General features: G+C 38.9%; 2 protein-coding genes across 4 annotated transcripts in view; one reads left to right on the plus strand and one right to left on the minus strand.

The window, feature by feature from the left end:
- SPATA18 (spermatogenesis associated 18) overlaps window positions 1-4,866 on the minus strand; it is a 59,123-nt gene extending 54,257 nt beyond the window's left edge. Inside the window, exon 1 of the mRNA XM_017540280.2 lies at window positions 4,530-4,866. The gene's annotated coding sequence lies outside the window, so the exon portion shown is untranslated. The remainder of the gene's footprint in view (window positions 1-4,529) is intronic.
- A 218-nt stretch (window positions 4,867-5,084) lies between these two features.
- SGCB (sarcoglycan beta) lies at window positions 5,085-21,684 on the plus strand. Of its 3 annotated transcripts, none has more exons than XM_037742636.1 (6): window positions 5,085-5,330; window positions 10,044-10,253; window positions 13,748-13,933; window positions 14,673-14,864; window positions 15,188-15,319; window positions 18,556-21,684. In XM_037742636.1, the coding sequence occupies exons 1-6, from the start codon at window positions 5,106-5,108 to the stop codon at window positions 18,757-18,759; spliced, it is 1,149 nt and encodes a 382-aa protein (XP_037598564.1). In that variant the 5' UTR covers window positions 5,085-5,105; the 3' UTR covers window positions 18,760-21,684. The 3 variants fall into 3 exon arrangements, with proteins under 3 accessions (XP_037598564.1, XP_037598565.1, XP_017395772.1); XM_037742637.1 differs by lacking the exon at window positions 18,556-21,684 and adding an exon at window positions 16,923-17,839; XM_017540283.2 differs by lacking the exon at window positions 5,085-5,330 and adding an exon at window positions 5,482-5,550.
- Window positions 21,685-21,723: the final 39 nt, after the last annotated feature.

Raw genomic sequence — 21,723 nt, forward strand, 5'->3', positions numbered from 1 at the left:
AGTCATAGAATAAGGTGATGTTTAGAGCCTGTTTTGGAAGGATGGATGTTTACCAGGAAGAGAAGAACAAATGGAAACAGGAGGAATCACAACAGAGGTATAAAATTGAATGGAGGGGCAGAAAATGACAAATAGTAGTCCAATGTGACTACAGAGTAGTCAGGGAATCAGAGACAAGACTGCAAAGACAGTCCTGGTTTCAACTATGATGAGTCTTATATATCAGGCTAAAGGAATTGATCTTTATTTCATAAGCAGTGGGGAAGCAGCAAAAGGCTGTAAACAGAAAAACTGTATGATTGGCTCTCTTCTGTATCATGTTGGAGGTCATAAGGGGTTAAATATGGAAGAGGCAGAACTGGAACCAGAAAGAGCACTTAGAAGACACAGAGATGATTAGTCTAGTGCCCTTCTCTGGGGTACTTGTACAGTGAGCATTAGATACCGATGTCATAGATACTTAGATGCTGGCAATATTTTTTACCCAATAGAAAAAATTAACTTCATATTCATTCATCAGAGTTAAGTATGTATTATGTACTTGGTTCTTAATGTGGAATTAATAACACATTGCCTCTGCCTTGTAAGGAACTCAGTCTAATCAGAAGCAAACTGTATATGCATGAGAAGTAAAATAACAGGATAGTTAATTAAGTATCAAATGGGTGTCACAGCAAATTGGTGCAATAACAGTTAAAAGGAAAGAGCAATAAGGACTGGCTGTGATTGTCAGGAGGAGGTAGGACTGAGGTTGGTCCTGAAAAATCGGAAGAATCTGGAGAGGCATGAATACACAGATAAGTAAAACAGATGGACAAGTAAATAAATGTCAGCACAGTGTGATGTGACAATAGCAGCATGCTTGGGGATCACAGAGACGGGCACAGAAATCAGAAATTTATGATGGGGAGAAGGTTTACTTTTCAGAAGAGATGTCCTTTGAGCTGAGTTTTAGTGGACAAGTAGAGAACAGCTATATTAAAAGGAGAAAGAGGCACATATGCAAAGGAAGAGAGACATGAAGAACTTGATGAGTTTGAGCAACTAGATGGGGACTGAAAATACTGCACATGGATAACGGGATAGATTAGTTTGTCTCTGATTCCCTCACTCCTCTGTAGTCACATTGGATGTGTTTGTAGGAGGGACAGGAAACAAGGCTAAAAAGGAGCAGTTGGACCAAAAGGTTCTAACCTTTTGGCGAAGGACCTTGTGTACTAATATAAGGAGCTTAAATTTGATCACAAAAGGTATTGGAGTACTATCAGCTGGAGGGTGAGGAGTGACATGATCCAATTTGTATTTTAGGAAGATCGTTCTAGAAATAGTATAGAACTACTTTGAGTGTCTGACTAGATGGTGATATCATTCACTAAGGGAACATAGGAGGAGCAGACTGGGAAGAAAGATTTTGAGTTCAAATTTTTCATGTGTTGAGCTTAAAGTGTGTATTTGTTAACACACAAACTTGATGGCTTCAAACAACAGAAATTTGTTGTCCTAGAGTTCTGGAGGTTAGAAGTCAAAAATCAGCAGGGTTGGTTCCTTCTGGAGGCTATAAGGGTATATCTGCTCCATCCCTCTTTCTTAGCTTCTGGTAGCAGTTGGCAATTATGGTATTCCCTGCCTAGTAGAGTGATCACTCCAATCTCTGCTCCTATGTTCATATCATCTTTGTGTGTATGGAAGGGGCAGAACTGGACCCAAAAAAGGCACTTAGAAGACACAGAGATGAGGGTTAGTCTAGTACCCTTCTATGGGGTACTGTATGGTGAGCATTAGATACCGATGTCAGAGATACTTAGATGCTAGTAATATTTTTTAACCCAATAGAAAAAATTGAAATATTCATATAAAATATGAATATTTCAGGGGATAGTCATAAGAAATATTCAGGGGAGACACAAACATTCAGTCTATAACAATCTGCAAAGAGCCTGATTCAAAGTAACACCACATTCACAGATATTGGAGGTTAGGACTTGGATATGCCTTTTTGCAGGGCACTATTCAAACCACTGTCCTGTCCTCTTATAAGGATTAGGGCTCATCCTGAATTCACGGTGATCTCAAGATCCTTAATAACATCTGTCTTAGTCCATTTGGGCTGCCATAACAGAATATGGACTAGGCAGCTTATAAATAAGAGAGCTTTATTTCTCACAGTTTTGGAGGTTGGGACGTCCAAGATCAACATGCTTAGAGATTTAGTGTCTGGTGAAGGCCTGTTTCCTTATTCATAGATGTCACTGTGTCCTCATATGGTGGAAGGGACAAGCCAACTCTCTTGGATCAATTTTATAAGGGCACTAATCCCATTCATGAGAATATAGCTAATCACCTATCACTTCCTTCTGTGACGTGAATGTGTCCCCAAAAATTCATGTTTGGAAATTTAATATCCAATGCAACAGCATTGGAAGTTGGGGCCTTTTGAGAGGTGTTTAGGTCATGAGGGCTTAGTCCTCATGAATAGATTCATGCCATTACAAAAGGGCTTGATGGAGTTTTGTCTCTTTTCACCCATTATCTGCCTTCTGCCATGTGAGGACATGGCATTCCTCCCTTTTGGATGACAAGGGGCTCAAGGTAACATCCTGGAAGTAGAGACCAGACCCTCATCAGAGAACTGAACGTGCTTAGACTTCTCAGCCTCCAGAACTGCAAGAAAAGATATTTTTGTTCTTTATAAATTACCCACTCTCAGGTGGCCTGTATAGAAGCATAAAACGGACTAAGTCAGCTTTTAAAGGCCCTGCCTCCTCATATCATATTGGGAGCTACGATTTCGACATGCGATATATTCAGGGGAGACACAAACATTCAGTCTATAACACTCTGCAAAGATCCTGTTTCAAAGTAACACCACATTCACAGATACTGGAGGTTAGGACTCAGATATGCCTTTTTGCAGGGCACTATTCAAACCACTGCAAAGTGAACAAAGGGATAAGTGTCTTCATAATCTGACTTGTACTCCAGCCCTGGGGAGCTCTGTTTTGTGCTTCCAAATGCTAATATCATGCAACAGGCAAAAGAAAGTACAAAATTAAAGGCTGTGGTGTATGGCAGAAAGGGCACTTGTGGACTTAGATTCAATACTGGCACTTTAATAGTTGAAAATATGGTCAGCCATTTAACATTTACAAGCCTTGATTTCTTCATTTGTAAAAGAGGCATTGCCAGGCATATAGTTAACTTTAAAAATCATTATTTCAGGGAAAAAGAAAAGGTGACGATAGTATATTTGAAAATGATCCACATTAAAATGTGGTCATGTGAGTGAATTGGATCTCTTTAAAAGAGAATAGAGGCCGGGCGCAGTGGCTCACACCTGTAATCCCAACACTTTGGGAGGCTGAGGCAGGTGGATCACAAGGTCAAGAGATCGACACCATCCTGGCCAACATGGTAAAAGCCCACCTCTACTAAAAACACAAAAATTAGCTGGGCGTGGTGGTGCGCAGCTGTAGTCCCAGCTACTGAGGAGGCTGAGGCAGGAGAATCGCTTAAACCTGGGAATGTGGAGATTGCAGTGAGCCGAGATCACGCCACTGCACTCCAGCCTGGTGACAGAGCAAGACTCCATCTCAAAGAGAGAGAGAAAGAGAGAGGGAGAGAATAGAAATTGGCATTAAGAATAGTGGAATGTCCTGTCAGAGATAGACATCAGTGATGAGGAGGGAATCTAAGAGAAGGTGATGTTCAGTTAGCCAAAGGCGCATTTGGTTTCAGGAAGATTAGCTATCAGGTATCTCACCACCTAAGTGGGAGGGTGGTTGGCAAAGCAAGTCAGGGGTTAGAAACTGGGATACTGGGAAGATTTCTAAGATATTTATTAAGTTTAATTACTGGGCTAGACATTGGAGATAAAACAATGAATAAGACACCTACTTTCCAGACAGAACACACCATCTTTTGAAATCAGCAGGTAGACAAGATAAAAATACAATGCAATGTGAAGTGCTACAAAAGGCTAGATATGAAGTTAGGGAACAGATCTGTGGGAGCCTCTGAAGCCTTTAGAGAAAATACGTTTGAACAGATTCTTGAAGGACAAATAAGAGTGTGTGTGCCAGGGAAGAAAACTTTCCCAGCAGAGAGAAAAAGGCAAAGCTTAGGAATTAAGAGCTAGTGGACAAGAACTCAAATCAGTCAAAAGCCCACGTGCAAATTGATCAATGAAGCCACAGGAAGAATATTAACACAGAACCTTACTGCTGACTCCAGCATCATTGGGCATTAACTTACAGTTTTCCTGCCTAAAATGCAGGTTTGTCCCAGAGACTCAGAGAGGAGTGAGTCTGGAGATATGAGTCAAGTGGTTCCAGCATTTGGGAAAAGAGAAATGCAGACAGACTGATGACCAGCTAGGTGCTGACATTAGCCAAAGTTAGGGAAAGAGGGGGAAAGATGACAGAATTTACTATGTGACAGATTATCTAATTTAAACTTCACAGCAATCTTCTGATGTAAAAGTAAACAGAGCAGCGAAATAACAGCTCAGATCATCAAAACGCAAAACTGACCTAATTCCAAGAGAAAGGAAGCCTTCACCAGCTGGTCTCTTTGGTGCTTCCTGCTGAGTTAGACAGTACTAGGGCCTAAAGGTGCTTACTAGAAGTCATTCAGCTACATGAGGAGCAGTTTGTGCACCTTGGTTGCTACTGACTTCACTGCATTTTTTTTCCAGCTAAAACGATTATTGGATTATATCTACAACAGGGAACAATGAATGTGTACTCAAGTAATTCGCAAATTTGAGTGGCTTCCCGGTGTGCAGTAAATGTCCGTTCAGTTAGGTTCCCAAGGATATACATGGTAACGCTATCTCCAATACTAAATGGAAAAATCCATCCCCAGTATCACAGGAAAAAAACATCAGACTTCACAGGCCTCCAAATTTAAGCAGCCTGAAGTGACTCAACGTCCTCCTTGAGGACTCTCAGTCTGCAAGCCTCCAGCCGCCTAAGTGACCATTTGCTCACTTCTGCCCGCGCAGTCACCACGCCGGTCTGCGTCCACGTGTGGTCTTGATATCGGCCCCTCCCACCCTAGCCACGGAGACCTTGGCCTGAGAAGCAAGGAGGGCGTCACAGCACGAGATGGCACCGACCTTTCGGCGATGGGGAACGGAGTGGAAGGGGAGAAGCGTCCTCGGTTTTTTAGGGTGCCCTTTCCGAGGAATCTGCAGGCGGCGCGAGGCAGCGCGGAATCCCCATCGGCCCCTTCTGGCCCCTGCGCGATTCCACGCGCCTGAGGCCACGGTCCTAGGTTCAGGGGCCGCGGCGAAGCCCGAGCCCTCAGGCCCGGAGTGCCGGTCGTCTAGGGTGCGGGTCGTGTGGGGTGCAGGCTGGGAAGGGGAGGGTGTGCACGGCGGGTCCCCCCAGTCCTCGCCAGGGCGCAGGCGCAGGCGCGCGGGGTGCGGTCGCGGCGGGGCGGGCACTGCCGGGAGGGGAGCGCGGCGGCGGCGACGGCGGCGACGGCGGCGGCGGCGGGCGCGGGAAGATGGCGGCAGCGGCGGCGGCGGCGGCGGCGGCGGCCGAGCAGGTCTGTGAGCCCCGCCGCGGCCGCGGGCTGAAGGAGCGCGGGAGGCCGGGTCCTGCCGGCTGGGCCCGTGGGAGCGCCGGCGGGGGGGTGCGGGGCGCGCGGGCCGCAGGGTCTGGGCTCGTCGTGGCTGATCGGGGCGGGACGGGAGGAGCTGTCCGCCGCCGAGGATGCTGGCACAGGCTGGGGACCCGGAGCCTGCGGCAGCCTCGGCCCGCCCTGGCATGACTGACCCCTAGCGAGGCTGAGGAGGGGTCTCGGTCTAGAGAGCCTGGGAGGCGGTCGAGCCAGCCTGGAGCCTGCGCTGGGCCGTGTCAGGGACTGACCCTGTGCAGCCTCCAGCAGAAATTCAGATAAAAATAACCTCAGCCCCAGCAAGGAGGCTCCCCTGACACCAGCCAAGAAACGGTCAGCTGTTGCCCAGGTGTCAGCTTGCAGCCACTTTTTGTTTCTGCCATCTCCAATATGCAGACATCCCAGATTTCCCTTCCCACTTTGGTTTTTGAAGATTTAGTCATCAGTCTAAAACTATCTCCTGTCCACTTTTAAAAATGATTTATCCAAGATTTCCTGACCTGCGTTGTAAAGTTGTAACTTGGAATGGTTTAAAAGGCTCCCTCTTCCCCCCAAAATCTAGCTATACGTATGCATACATGAACATGCATATGGGTGTGTACACATGTATATTATGTTTTAATGTATACATACACATAATCGCTAGGGTGATTTATTATAATACAGATAATTTTTCAGTCACTTTCCCCCTTAACTATTGTTTTCCTTTAAACAATTAGAGTAGTTTCTCTTGACAAAGTCTCATTCTAAAACATTGTTGAAAAAAAAGGAGTCAAGTTTTTAACATTATTTGACCTTTGGAACGATTTTCTTAGATAATTAACTTTTTAGAGACCTATTAGGTATATGTCACTGGAGGACTCATTCTAAAAATAAAAGATGTAAAATCTGCCTTCAAGTAGCTTAAAGTCGAACAGCCAAATACATGCAGAGAAATCAGCTAAATACAATAGGCAAGCTGCAGATTTGTAACAGTAAAATAAAGCTTAGAGAAATGAATGAAACTGGAAGGAGACAAAACTTCTTGGAGTTGTTGAAATTTAAATTGTTCCTTGGCTTTCCTCATTTCCCGCCTAAATTATCAGCTTCTGTTTCAGATGATTCTTTTTCCATCTGGCTCTATTTTTGCTTTACACATAAGTGGGGCAGTCTGAGCCATTCCAATTTACGCATTATGCCTCAGCCCTGAACTTTACTGAATTATCCATAGAGATCTCAAACTCAAAATTTTCAAAACTGGACTCTGTCATATTTCCTGTTAAAAAGGCTACAACCATCTATTTACTTGGTTAAACTGGCCAGTTTAAGGGAGCTGAGAAGGACCTGCACTTGGTTTAATGTTCTGCTTTCGTGGGCTTGATATTTAAACAGTGAGACCCAAATTTTCTTTTTCCCCTGGGCCCCACAAATTATATACTCAGTCCTATTTGGGAGTGATCTTTGACCCCTTTGTGCCACACTCATATCCAAATAATCACCAGATGCTAACAGTTCTACCTCTTTAACACCTCTCCCCAGTCTTCAGCTTCAAAGTCAAACCTCACTGGGACTCTTTTTTATTTGTATGAATATATTTATTATTATTTTTTTATTATTATACTTTTAAGTTATGGGGTACATGTGCAGATCGTGCAGGATTGTTATGATAGACTGGATAAAGAAAATGTGGCACATATACACCGTGGAATACTATGCAACCATAAAAAAGGATGAGTTCATTTCCTTTGCAGGGACATGGATGAAGCTGGAAACCATCATTCTCAGCAGACTGACACAAGAGCAGAAAACCAAATACCACATTGGGACCCTTAGAGAAGCCCACTCTGGAATCTTCATCTCTAGGCTCTTCAGTTCCAGTTCATGTCTTTTTGGAGTGATTTTGCTGCAGTGCAAATCTGATTGTATCGGAAACCTACTTTTAACTGTTCAGTAGTTCCCCCTTGCCTTCAGGATAAAGTCCATTGTTCTTGTTGTGGTATTTATGTCACTTACCGGCCCCTAAGCACATCTCTCACTATATTTCTTGCTTCATCCCTATTCCCAGCCTTCTCACCATCCACATAAAGTGACCAAAATTAGTTCTCCCAGAGATGATTTGCTCTCAAAGTCTCCATGCTTTTTCCTCTGCCTAGAATGGCCTTCTCAGCTCTTTTGCCTGGTTAACTCCTGTCCATCCTTCAAGAGTCAACTCAGCTCTTAGAAACCTTCCCTGATGCCCTTGCCTGCTAGGTGAACATGCATTCCTCTTCTGTACCCTTTCCACATGGTATGCATTGCTCCACTGCAGCACTTGCCATGCTGTATGAACTGTTAGTGACCTTGTCTGTCTACCTGACTGACGTATAATTAAGCTTCTTGAGGATGGACACTGTGTTCATCCCGGTAGTTTGGAGCACCTGGCTTATAGTAACTATTCAGTAAGTGTTAAGTGCATCCAGATGAAAACAGTAATGGGCATGGATTGGCAGAGAAGAGTAAAGAATACATCTCAGGAGGGGTGAATTTTGCCCTTTCTTTTTTTTTGTGGACCTATATTCAAACTCTGACTAAGACTTTTAAATTGCCCATTTGTTAGGGTTGTCAGAAGCCCATGCTAAGGTTCTTTTTTGTAACCTGACTACAAATTCAGTTAAGTCTTCTCTTAAAGTATTAATCTGTCCTTTTTTATTCCACCTTAGTTTAGGTCCTCTTACCTCAAACCTCCATTACTACAACATCCCCAGCAGCTACTTACTGGTGCTCTTCTTTCCTCTCTCTCCTAAATGCCCACACATTTAACATTCTGAAATATTGGCATTTGTGCTCAGAGACCTCCAGAGACTCCTAATTAAACACAACATAAAGACTAGAATGTGTACCCTGCTGTCCAAGAACTTTCACAATGTGGCCCTACTTTTCCAACTTCCTCTTCCCTACCTTGCCATATCTGACCCGTCTACTCCTCTTCATTTCCCTAACAACTCCAGGTCATCCTGTCTCTCCTTCCTTTGAACTCTGCAGCGTGTATTGCCTATTTATTTTGGCACCCAAACACACAGAGTGATTTATTGCATTGTTAACTATTTTATGTTAACATGTACACAAATCATTTCTGTTAATACGTAGAAGATAAGGACCCTTTCCTATAGTTCTTTTGTATGCCTATCTCTGGAATTCGTGTTTAAGCATAAAGTGCTTAATACATGCCCATTCGACAACTGAATTTTCTCAGAGCTCTAAGCAATAAGTAGGCCAGTATCCATTTCTCCCCATTTCTTTTGTGCTCTTCATATTCAAGATTATTGCTCAAAATGTCATTCACCCATAGTCTAGGTCAGAGGTTCTCAAATCATTTTGGTCTCAGGTTTACTTTACACTCTTAAAAATTATGGAGGATTCCAAAAAGCTTTGGTTTATGTGGATTATATTCATTGATATTTACTATAGGAGAAGTTAAAACAGAGAAATTTTTAAGACATAGGGCTATACAAATACACATTCCATTAAGTGATGATGTCATCACATTGATCATGTAGCCTATACATTCATGGGCCTTGGAAAGTGAAAATAGCAAACAATGTCTCAGTGTTATTTTGAAAATACAGATCCCAGAAAGGGTTCATAGAACACTTCCAGGACTCCCCACCCTGTGTTTGAAAACTGCTGATCTAGGGTAATGTAAGCTCTAGTCAGTGAAATTATAAATAACAAACTGTGTCAGCCTTTCCAGTCTTATTTTCATATAAATGAAAATATATACAGTTGTACCTCAGTGTCTGTGGGGGATTGATCTCAGGACCCCCAAAGGATAGCCAAATCCACTGATGCTCAAGTCTCTTATATAAAGTGGTATAGTTTTTGCATGTAACCTCTGCACATCTTCCTGTGTACTTTAAATTCATCTCCAGATTACTTATAACACTAAACATAATGTAAATGCTATGTAAACAGTTGTTATACTGTGTTGTTTAGGAAATAATGACAAGAAAAAAGTCTGTACATGTTCAGTACAGATGCAACCATTCACCTTTTTTCCAAATATTTTTGATCCACAGTGGTTAAATCCATGGATATGGATCCCACAGATATGGAGGGCCAATTGTATATGTAAAAAAAAATACATTATTAATAAAAACAGAGTTACCCCCCTAGGATATGTATGACAGCTCTGCTCAGAAATGAGCTGTGTACTTTGACAGTGGGACTATTGAAAGTAGAGAGGAAAAATATCAAAGAGTCACCTTGAAGTTTCTTCTGTATTCTCCCTCTACACACAGTTATGCCCTTACTGGGAACTGCAACTCAATGTGACTTGCAGTTTATTCGTGGAAACTGTGCTGGTAACCAATTCAGCTTACTCTAGGTATGAATTTGCACCTACTGGATATATGCATCAAAAAGAGAGGGTGTAACTGTAGCATGATGTTGTATGTCATGTTTAGCAAAGTTCCAATGGTCCTGTAAAGAAGTCCATGCGTGAGAAGGCTGTTGAGAGAAGGAATGTCAATAAGGAGCACAACAGTAACTTTAAAGCTGGGTACATTCCGATTGATGAAGATCGTCTCCACAAAACAGGATTGAGAGGACGAAAGGGCAATTTAGCCATCTGTGTGATTATCCTTTTGTTTATCCTGGCTGTCATCAATTTAATTGTGAGTATATTGTATAGAATACTCCTTTTAATTGCCATGGGGAATTTTTCATCTGCTTTATAGTGAAATCATAGACTTTATTTTCTCCTTTTCTATACTGTTTTGTCTCTTATTGAAGTTTAATGAATACTTTCTGTATAAAAACCTAGCGTGCAAATATGTTCATATATTAATTTCATTTAGAAAAAAATGTGCATGGATTTATCCCTTTAATGGACTTAATTTTTAACAAGGGTAGAACTGTGAGGCTCCCAGCTAGCTCAGTCGGTAGAGCATGAGACCTTTAACAAGGTTAGGATTCACTCTATAGACAAGAACTTTGCCAAGACAATTTTATTGCTTTCACGTCTCCTTAAAAATATAATCCTTTATGTTTTCATTTAGGTTTTCCTACATTTAATGTTTCCTCCTCAGATGAATTTTAAAATTGCAAACCTTTGATGGCAGTAAAGGGTTATATCGTATAGTACTAAATCCCTGCTGTCAAAGGATGCAAGGATCTGGTAGGCTGATTCACACTAAGGTACTGAGGACCTGATAGGATGCCTTTTCCAAAGATAGTTGCTTTTTTAATGAAGAAATTCTTTTAATCTGAAGTTGTGACTATTTGAAACTGTCTGGCATGTGTGTGGACAGATATTTTCAGAGGGAATGATTATTGGTATACCTAAGACTGATCATGAACATGGTCTGCAGCAGTTTTAAAGTGATTCTTTTTGCATTGTTTCCTACTTCTAATGCAGGCAAGGCAGTCTTTTTGTATTTATGTATGTCAAAAGCACTTCTGTCTAATTCTTCACTCAAATCAGAAAGACCTGTTCCTACATATTTCATTGTAGGTACTACAAATTTTTACTAGGAGCACAAATTCTGAATGGATTTTATTTTATAAATTTATTTTATTGGAGACTTCTGGTCAAGATGGCAGCATAAAGACATTTTGTCTTCTTCTCTAAAAACCTCATTCCAAAGAAACAGAAATATCTTTGAAGAAAGTGGGAAGCAACTGAAACCCTCAAGCATAATATATGAAGACACAAAGTAGGAAGAACAATGGCAGATTGTTGTTTGACTCTCAGAGAAGAGAACCTGCTTGTTGGGGAGGGGATGTTGGTGGAAGTATCTTTTAGAACCCTAAAAGGCCTTGGGAATTAGAAGCTCCAGTACCTTGAAAAGCAGGAGTAAGGCAGCAACTGCAAAAAGAGAAGTCATTTTAAAAATCTGTGTAAGAGGCAGTGAGACCCCTAGGCCTACTCTCCCTTCCAGCCAGCAGTTAGACAACTACCCCGCCTAACGCCGTACAAAACTTAGTGAGTCTCTGAACACACTGGACCAGAGAGATTCTTTCTGCCTGAAGATACTGGAGGGTAGGGGTTGGGTTTCTTTACTGAAACAGGGAAGTCTCAGTCCTGAGACTCCCTTTCCCACGCTCTCTTATCCTCATAGTCCACCTCCGGCTCCCTGGCAGCCAGGCAAGAGACAGAAGAGCCTTCTCTGAGATTCCTGATGCATGTAGAAAAAAGATCTGAAGATACCATCATTTGGCAAGTCCCAGTGAAAAAGCCATCTAATCTCCCTCTTGTGACACCTGTCAGTCACAAGCCCCACCCCTCAAAGAATTTTCTATGTATTCATGGCTAAGTATGAATACTGAGCCAGGGATCAATAGACTTTTGAGGAAAGTGCCAAAGATTGAAAAATGATAGAGTCTGAAACACCTAAACCATGGAGAAAGTAGAAACTCATGGAATAGAGAAAATGCCACAAAAACTACCCAAAAAACTGAATTCAGTATTTTCAGAGAAATAAGAATATACTGCATCAGTGAAACAAGAATAATATACCATTTAAAAGGAGCAAGCCAGACACAGTGGCTCATGCCTGATAAAGTGAGACCCTGTCTCTACCAAAAAAAAAAAGGAACAATTAAGAACTCATAGAAATGCATGCACACACACACACAGATGAATGAGTGGGTGGGTAGATGGATAGGTAGGTAGGTAGATAGATAGATAGATAGATAGATAGATAGATAGATAGATAGATAGATAAACAAATAGAAGATATTAGAAGATAAAAAGAACTCTTTGAGAAAGTTCAACAAAATTAAGGAATAGGTGCAAGAGACTGACATGCTGTTTATAGGAGTTTCAGAAATAGCACAGAAAGCACTGGTGGGGTGGGGGGTGATCAAATACATAAATAAGGAAAATATTCTAGAACAGATTGAAAACTACCATTCTGGATCCCGCATAATGCATAAAAAAGACTCAACAAGGCCATTATGAAATTTAGGAAACCAGTAATAAAGATAAGATCCTAATATCTTCCAGAGGGGAGCAAAAAACGAGGTTTATTCTTTTTATAAAGAATACACAACCAGAATGGCATAGGATCTCCTAAAAGCAGCATTGGGACCTGGAAGGCAATAAAGCAATGGCTTTCAAAATCCAGAAAGAAAAGAATTTTAAATCTAGAACTGTATACCTAGCCAGTCTAGCAATGAAATGTGAAGCATTATAAAGACATGTTTTTCCCATGCACACTTTCCAAAAAATTTTACTTCTCATCCATTGCTTCTAAGTGAGACACTGGAGGTTGTGCTCTACCAAAAGCAAGACGCAGATATAGGAAACTGGGTGTCCAGCACAGGAGAAAGACAAAAGGAAATTCAGCATGAAAGTGGGGAAAGTTTATGATTACAGCTGTGCAGGGGGTCCATACAGACCAGTCCAGCCCTCACAGCCCAGTCCAGAAAGATAGGGGTTCCAGAAAGATTTCCTGAGAGAGAAAAATAGAACTAATATGTTATCTGAGAGGCTTGGACCTACAGAAAATTGTGCTGAAAGATTTTACAGAAATATTGTAGGATTTGAGATTAATTAGATTTTTAAAGAAACTAAGGAAATGAAAGAAGGATTAAGCTCTGAGAGACAAGGTACAGGAAAGAAACTGCCACTATAAGACAGTATTTGGTTTAGTAAGGAACAATATTTACGTGATTATAATACTGAAAATAATGAACTTTGGATTTAACTAAAACTTGAGATTGGAGTTGGAAAAGAAAAGAGATATAAATGAGCTAAATTTCTCATCTGCCAAAATAGGAAATTGATAAAGCCTAAAATTGATAAATGAAGAAATAACAGTATACATATATTTAGAAATAAGGAGATAAATTCTAAATGAGATAGCTAAATTTGTTGAAAGTGGTTGTTCCTAGGAACGAGATGTGGATAGGGTAGAAAAATAAGAAAGTGCTCTTTTTAAATTATAGACCTTTTAGCACATTTTGGCTTTTAGCTATTTGCATATAACACCTTAATAAAAATAAAATTGGTTTTGTTTCTAAGTGGAAAACAAATTGATATGTTTATGTCACTGGTTAAACATTTTAGGAGGTCTTTAACATTTTGGTGATAATATTTTCTATTTGTTTTCCAATTACACTAAACATATGCTCCTATCAACAATGGACCTGTGTTCTTTTTCAGATAACACTTGTTATTTGGGCCGTGATTCGCATTGGACCAAATGGCTGTGATAGCATGGAGTTCCATGAAAGTGGCCTGCTTCGATTTAAGCAAGTATCTGACATGGGAGTTATCCATCCTCTTTATAAAAGCACAGTAGGAGGAAGACGAAATGAAAATTTGGTCATCACTGGCAACAACCAGCCTGTAAGTTGCCACATTCACTGAAAGAAATGCAAACAGCAGAGGGGCATTAGAGGAAAATTCTTTGCAAAAACCTAGAGTTGATTATTGTAAAGAGATATTTTCCTTAGAAAGATTAGTATATATCTATAAATGTATAAATATAGTGAATACAGTTTAGAAGATATCCATAAATATAAATATTTAGTAATATTATTGTTTTTATAATCTGTTGAAATTAGATGCTTTCTTCATATTTGAGATTTTGTTCAATGGTAGCATTTTCTATGACAGATGTAATTAGTATGAGAATACAGGTTACTCTTTTCTCCTCCATATGAGGAAGCCATTAAAGCACTTTCCCAGGTGAGGATACTCTGTAGTTTTGGGACTCTGGAAGAGAATATGCCAATCTTGGCATCTCATGCCAAGAGTTGAAAACATAGTTTTCAACTGAATAAAACCTCAAGGAGGTATTCTTACCACCACCCCTCCCCGTCTTAGGCCTTGGGCCATATTTTTCATGACTCATGTATTTGTGCAAAGCAAATAAACAATAAACATATAAGCCTTCTTTCTAAAGAACCCTTCTTCCGAGTGGGTAGAGCGAGGATAGACACAATTAAAAGTATTTGAAGTTAGTCTATGATTGTGGTTTTTAAATTTCTGTAATTTTTCTAATTTTTAAAATATAATGTTCAAGAATTTTATTTGCAGTCTTCCTTGAAAATATATTCACAATAAACTGTTTTTTTTTTTTAAGATTGTTTTTCAGCAAGGGACAACAAAGCTCAGTGTAGAAAACAACAAAACTTCTATTACAAGTGACATTGGCATGCAGTTTTTCGACCCGAGGACTCAAAATATTTTATTCAGCACAGACTACGAAACTCATGAGTTTCATTTGCCAAGTGGAGTGAAAAGTTTGAATGTTCAAAAAGCATCTACTGAAAGGGTATGATTGATTGGCTTTGCTTTACTAATGGGAGAGTTATTCTCTACCGTTATAAAGAGGGAGGAGAGTTGTACCATTTTCAAGTAGTATGAAAGAATATATTCCAGAACCCTGGAAAGGATTGATTCCAGATTTGTCATTAACTAGCTTCTGTGATCAGTATCACATCGCCTTTCTTAGTCTCAATTTCCACATCTCTAAAACATTAATAAAAACATTTGAGTTTTCTATCTCATGACTGAAACTCCTATTTCTCTATCTCTGAAAACAATTCTCACATTAATTTAGAAACTCTTTTTAGTACTTGTTTTTTAAATTTTCAGATTACCAGCAATGCTACCAGTGATTTAAATATAAAAGTTGATGGGCGTGCTATTGTGCGTGGAAATGAAGGAGTATTCATTATGGGCAAAACCATTGAGTTTCACATGGGTGGTAACATGGAGTTAAAGGCCGTGAGTATTCCTTTAAGAGCATAAGAGAATTATTAGGTTCTTGGATACATAAATCCATATGTGGAATATTATACAATTATTGAAGATGATGATGTAATTGTCTGTTTTTTGACATGAAAAGAGGTTCAAAGTGGGTTGTGAAGTAAAAGAAAGTTACAAAACAATTTGTGAAATACATTATTTTTATTTTTCAGAACATATGCATGTTTATATTTATGAAAACCTGGCAGGGTATGTCAAAAATGTCAACAATATTTAACTATGGATAGCAAAATAACAGATGATTTGTTCTATTTTTATTTCTATTAGTCTGTATTTTCTGTTTCTCTCTCTCTTTTTTTTTTTTTTTTTTTTTTTTTTTTTTTTTTTTTTTTTTTTTTTTTTGGTATAGTGATCACTTGGATTACTTTAGAAGGCACACAAAAACCTTCTAAAAGAGAATTCTGGAAGATCAAAGTAAATATTAATGCCTTAAAGTTGTCATTTTTAATTAAAGATTTTTAAATTAAATCTTTAATTCCTTCCTGAGTTTTATATCAAATGATGTGAAAAAAAAAACAATTAGCAAATGTATAAAATTATTTTATTTAGACATTTTTATTAAAATGTATTTTTAATCAATTATTAATTATAAAGGAAAAAGGTTTTTTGTCTTTATTGTGGCTGTCAAAAGTGAATTTTCTGTGCTTAAAAGATGATATCTGAGCTTTAACAGGTATGGTATTTCATGTGCCGTAATTCTAAAAACTTTTTAATGACTCACAATTCTGGTCAAAGTATACTTATTCAAAATGCCTTTGTGTACCTACAATATGCTATTTTACTAAAGGTAATGAAAGTTGTCTTACCAAGTATTACATGACAAGAGAACTTAAACGTAAGGACTTACCATTATTTCTTATTTAAAAAATTTCAATTTTATAGTTCTGGGGGGAAAGAAACTTTTTAAAAGTAGTTGTTTCACTTTTATAAGCAGTTTCCCCCACAACACATAATCCCATCTCTAAAAAATAAAGATGAACATAAGATGTAATTCTTGCCAGGAACTCAGTTGCCTACCAAGTTAACGTGTACATATATTGTGATGTAAGAAGCCATTCTTCTAAGAACACTGTTGGAGGGTAGCCACTATGACTGCTGTTCTCAGCACTGGAAAGTCACAGAAGCAAGAGATTTGTATAGAGACCATTAGCAAGTTACCAAACCTTTTATTTTTTCTACCTGCCACTTCTGGTCCCATTCTACCTTGTAGTAAATATGACAAATATTTAAATACTTTGAAATAGACATATACACATATCAGTTTCTCCACTGTTAAAGAACATAGTATTAAAATGATAATTAGCTTTATAACTTAGTTAATATCAGCGGTTAGTTCTAAAGTGTATAAGTCAATCATTAGAAATAATTTTATTAATTAAACTGCTGTTTTGAAAAAGCTGTTTAACAATTTAAAGAAAGCAAAATTAAATGACCACAAGATGGCAGCATTAGAACAAAATTGGAAAACTAGTCACGAATTAAGGTCTATTCCATATACTACCACTGCATAATCAATTAGCCATCTCCATTATTTATAACCAGCTTTCTGTCTTTGCTTCAGATACCCTCTGTAAGTTGATGCCTTCCAAATTTGGAATTGTGCCTCTGAATTAAGACTCACATATCCAGCTGCCTGCTTACCTTCTCCATTTTGATATCTGACAGACATCTCAAGTTTAGCAAGCTGAAAATCTTGATATCCTCTCTTCCCCACAAGCACGCATTTCCAATTTTAGTATATGTGCTGCCAAAGCGAGCACAGCATGCATTTCCTTCAGTATCCCTGTACCATTAAATGACACCCATCAGTCCATAGCAAAGCCTTCTGGCTCACCTTCAGAAAATACAGGCTCTGGTTGTTTCTCACCACCTCCACCATCACCACCCTGGCGTAAACTGCCATCATTTCCTGCCTGGATGGTTGGAGCAGCCTCCTGGCTGACCTTCTTGCTTCCAAACATTCACTCCCATAATCTGTTCTCTACCCAGCAGCCAGAGTGGTCATTATAAAAAGATCATGTCATTTGTCTGTTCAGAATCCTCCAAATGACTTCCTGTATAATTTGGAATAAAATCTAAAGTCCATTCCCTGCTTACCTGTCTGATCCCCAGTTATTTCTTTGACTTATCTCCTATCAGTTGTTTCCCTCACCCTCCATGTTTCATGCATACTGGCCTTGTAGCTGTCCCTGGAACCCAGGCACATCTCCACCTCGGGGCCTTTGCAGGCACTGTTACCTCTGCTTGGAGTACCCTTCCCCAGTTACCTACACAGCTCCCTTCCTCACTTCCTCTAGTTTTTGTTGGAATGTGACCTTATCAGACTACATGTGGTCCTTCCTGAGCACCCTGTGTAAAACGCAGTCCCCACTTGCTCATGCTCTGTCTACTTATCCTGCTTTATTTTCCCCCCATAGCATTCATCCCACATGATGTCATATGTGATTTACTGTTCTTTTTTTACTGTCTGCCCTTACCCCATTAGAGCTTCAACTCAATAAGAACTTGGGCTTTGCCTATTTTATTTACTGTTGTATTCCCCAGCACCTAGAATAGTGTCTGGCATATAGCAGGCACTCAGTAATTATTTGTTGAGTGAATAAAAGGAAGAAAGGAGGAAAGGGAGAAAGCAAGGAAAAGTGAGGCCTTAGAGTCCCTAAAAAGAAGGATTTTAAGGAACTACAATACAAAAGTGTTTCTGGAACACTGGGCGTGAAAAACCTCCAGACAGTTTCCTTTGAGTGCCTGGTCCTCAAATTATATGGTTCATTCTCAGTGAAGCAAAAACATTGGAAATTAAAATTAATTCCCTCTAGGAGGAAAAGTCTCTTTGTACTCATGATCACAAACTTACCAATCAGTAACTTTGTTAATAGTTCTCTTAGGACTTAACAAATTAAAATCATCTGAAACTTTATCAACATCCGTTTTATCATGCACTTAGGAATTTTGATGTAATTTTAATTAATAGAGAAATTATGTTGCAGGTTTATTTACGTACATTACGGATGTAAAGTCACTCGTTGAATCTTGATATTGAGTTGTTTTTTGTTGTTATTGCTGTTGTTTTGGTCATGACTTTACTCTTTCTTACTGCCTTCTTTTCTCATTGATATTTCAGTAAGTTTTGTTTATTGACTTTGTTCCGTACCATTCTGGGAGGCAAATAAATCATATTACTATTCTCCTAATAGGAAAACAGTATCATTCTAAATGGATCTGTGATGGTCAGCACCACCCGCCTACCCACTTCCTCCAGTGGAGACCAATTGGGTAGTGGTGACTGGGTGCGCTACAAGCTCTGCATGTGTGCTGACGGGACGCTCTTCAGGGTGCAAGTAACCAGCCAGAACATGGGCTGCCAAATCTCAGACAACCCCTGTGGAAACACTCATTAGAAGAACCCCAGAGGTCATCAACATGTTTATGACTTGTTGACTTCACTTTTTTATGCATGCAAATCATTGTTTTTACAGAGTATGTGATAACTCATAATTATTTTAACGACAGAGCACTACTGTATCTGCCATATGGTCCACATCGTTAAAATCTTCTCTGAGAGCCTATATTCTAATACATTTTATTAAGTTGCACTAATTTTCATATTTACTGTTCTCTAAAATAATTATAAGAAGTGAATAAAATCAAAATTAATGTTTAAAGAGTGTTTTTAAAATTCCACTAACCCTTTTCTAACGGACAAAGGGCTGAAGCAGCTGTTTAGACTCACTGTAGGTAAACTTTGGTAACTCTGATGGGGATAGACCCATGTAAAGTATTTGATGTTTTATGCTCTGCCTTTTGGCTTCTAAAAGGAAAGATGCAGATTTCTAGTGCATTAAGCTTGAGCCATATTCTCACATGCAAGTGAAGTCATTGAATAACTTTACATATGCAAGATAGAAACAGTGGTCCCTTAATTTTGCACTAGGAAGAAAATATTTCCTAATAGAATGTTTGTTTGAAATAATGATAAACATCAAGTGTTCACAATGTGGTAGAAATAAAAATACCATCTCAGCTTTAACTTTTAAATAATAATGATAGCTATCTTTACTGAGCCTTTTCTACATCCTAGGCATTGCCCTAGGCATTGCATGTTTAATATCCCTAATTCTTACCACAATCCTGCAAGTAGGGGATATTATCCAAGCTTTACCCATTAAGAAACTGAAGATCAGAGAAGTTAAGAAACTTGCCCAACATCACATAGTAAGTAGCAGAGTTGGGATTGGAATTCAGGCATGATTCAAACCAGGATGTGCTTGATTCCAAATGCCATGTTATTTTCACTATCTGCACTGACTTTTTAATTATTTAAAACTCCAGAAAGATGAACAAAGATTAATTTAAACTTACCCAAGAAAATGAGAATCAAACAAAACAGATATGTTTACTCTAGTTAAAAAGAAAGTAAGTCTCATGTCAGACCCAAAAAGGATCAATCACTGTCAGATTTTAAACTACGTTGAGCCAATTCCAAAATATCATACCATGGAGAGGTCAAATTTACCTACTTGTGAGTTACCTCAGTTTCCCAACCAATGGACCTTGGCACACTGGAGTAAAAATGCATAACAGAGTTGCCAAGATATTTATACCCTCAGCCCTCAGGGTGACACAGTGGAAAGTGGGGAGGCCATAGACCCAAACAAGTCCTACGGGCCGGGCATGGCCTGGTTAAGTATACCATGCCTTGAAAACAAGTCTAGAAGCACTGGACTAAAGAGTGCAAATGCAGGAAGAAATACACATAATTTTTAGGTTAGGAAAATGATTTCTCTGCTCCTAATATTACTATCCCACTGTAATTATTGATAAGCCTCAAACCAGTTGATTTTTTAATATATTTGAGTGGAAAAAGTACTCTGGTATTATTAAGACTCACACAGAATCAGGGACAGGGTCCTCAAAGGAGTTTGCTGTACAGTAGGCAGTAGAGATGAGGCATGGGCCCATCCGTGCATTCAAGTGTAACAGCATTCTGTCAGGGTCACTTTGAATTGTGTACATAAGAAAACCAATACAAAAAAACAATTTGTACTCAATATTGTCACATTTCTCTCTGGTAGAAAAATCAAATACCTTAGAGATTATGAAGTCATTAAATTATACTGAAATTGGATTGACTTACTACCTAACACTGAGCACAGTTTTTAACTGAAAAGAGTGAGATTTATAACCTCTGAGTGGTATTGCAGTGATATTTGAACTCATTTGAATATATTCAATATCATTTAATATCTGAATTATATTCAGAAAAACAATTGCCAGAATTTTCATTCAGATGCTCAGTAAATTAAATTGCATATTCATTACTTGTCTGCTCTATTTAGATTTGTTTTAAAAGTTTAAGTAAATATTTTTACAAAAACCAGAAAACTCTATATTACAAAGTATTTATTAAATGGAGTTCATGAAATAATCTATTTTTACTCTTTTTTGAGAAATACTTGTGTTTTTGATACATCTACATTAAGTGCTTTTGACATGAGAGGCTATTCTGATGTTTTTCTAGAACTGATTGTTATCAGGAATAGTATTTTAGGATACTTTACAGGTAGTCCTGGCTTTTTCCCTGAAACGTAGACTTGGAAAATCTATTGGAAAGCAGAACAGGAACAAATTCTTTGTTTTACTTATGGCTTGTTTTTATTCACAGTAAAGCTTCAACAACTCATTCTCTCCACCAGATGGTATTTTTCTATAAACTGAAATGCTGACTTTGCCTCTTCCTGCTGTACACTCATCCCTGCACTGAGCACAGAGATGACAAGTAATAGCCACAGGGGAGGTGGGAGACAAAGATAGGACCCCAGGAGGGGGCGCAGGTACATGCTAGTTTCAATTACCATAGTATTCTAGAGGCAGGCTGCAATGACAAGGAGGCAAATGAAATCAATGCAAGATTTCTTAGAGACTAATGGGCAGACAGGAAAAATTTAAAACAACACAAAACAGGGACTGCCTGTAATATTTTAAAATATACTTATTTGTGTTTTTTTGCATTGTAAAAAAACAAAATAAATTTTGTGTGATAGTTTTGATGATGAAAGGTGGAAGTTCTACCTAGGTTTGAATGAGTGTTTTTTTAAGGGAATGAGAATACGGTGCTAAACTTGACAAAGAGACCATTGAAATGCTGAAAATGTTAGCAGTATTCTTAAAAGTATTGAGGGGGCAAAGATGACCAGTTATGCCATACAAAAATAAACCTATACATGTGTTTCAGGTTGCTAACTTGAGTTTCAGTTAATTCAGTTTGTAATAACTAGTAATGAACTTCTGTTTACAATAAAAATTCTGTAAATTGTTTGCTGTTAGTTTTTTGATGGTTATAAACTGGTTTCTACTTAGTCATG

The sequence above is a fragment of the Cebus imitator genome, unplaced genomic scaffold, assembly GCF_001604975.1.
Source record: "Cebus imitator isolate Cc_AM_T3 unplaced genomic scaffold, Cebus_imitator-1.0 Scaffold124, whole genome shotgun sequence".
NCBI classification, from domain to species: domain Eukaryota; kingdom Metazoa; phylum Chordata; class Mammalia; order Primates; family Cebidae; genus Cebus; species Cebus imitator.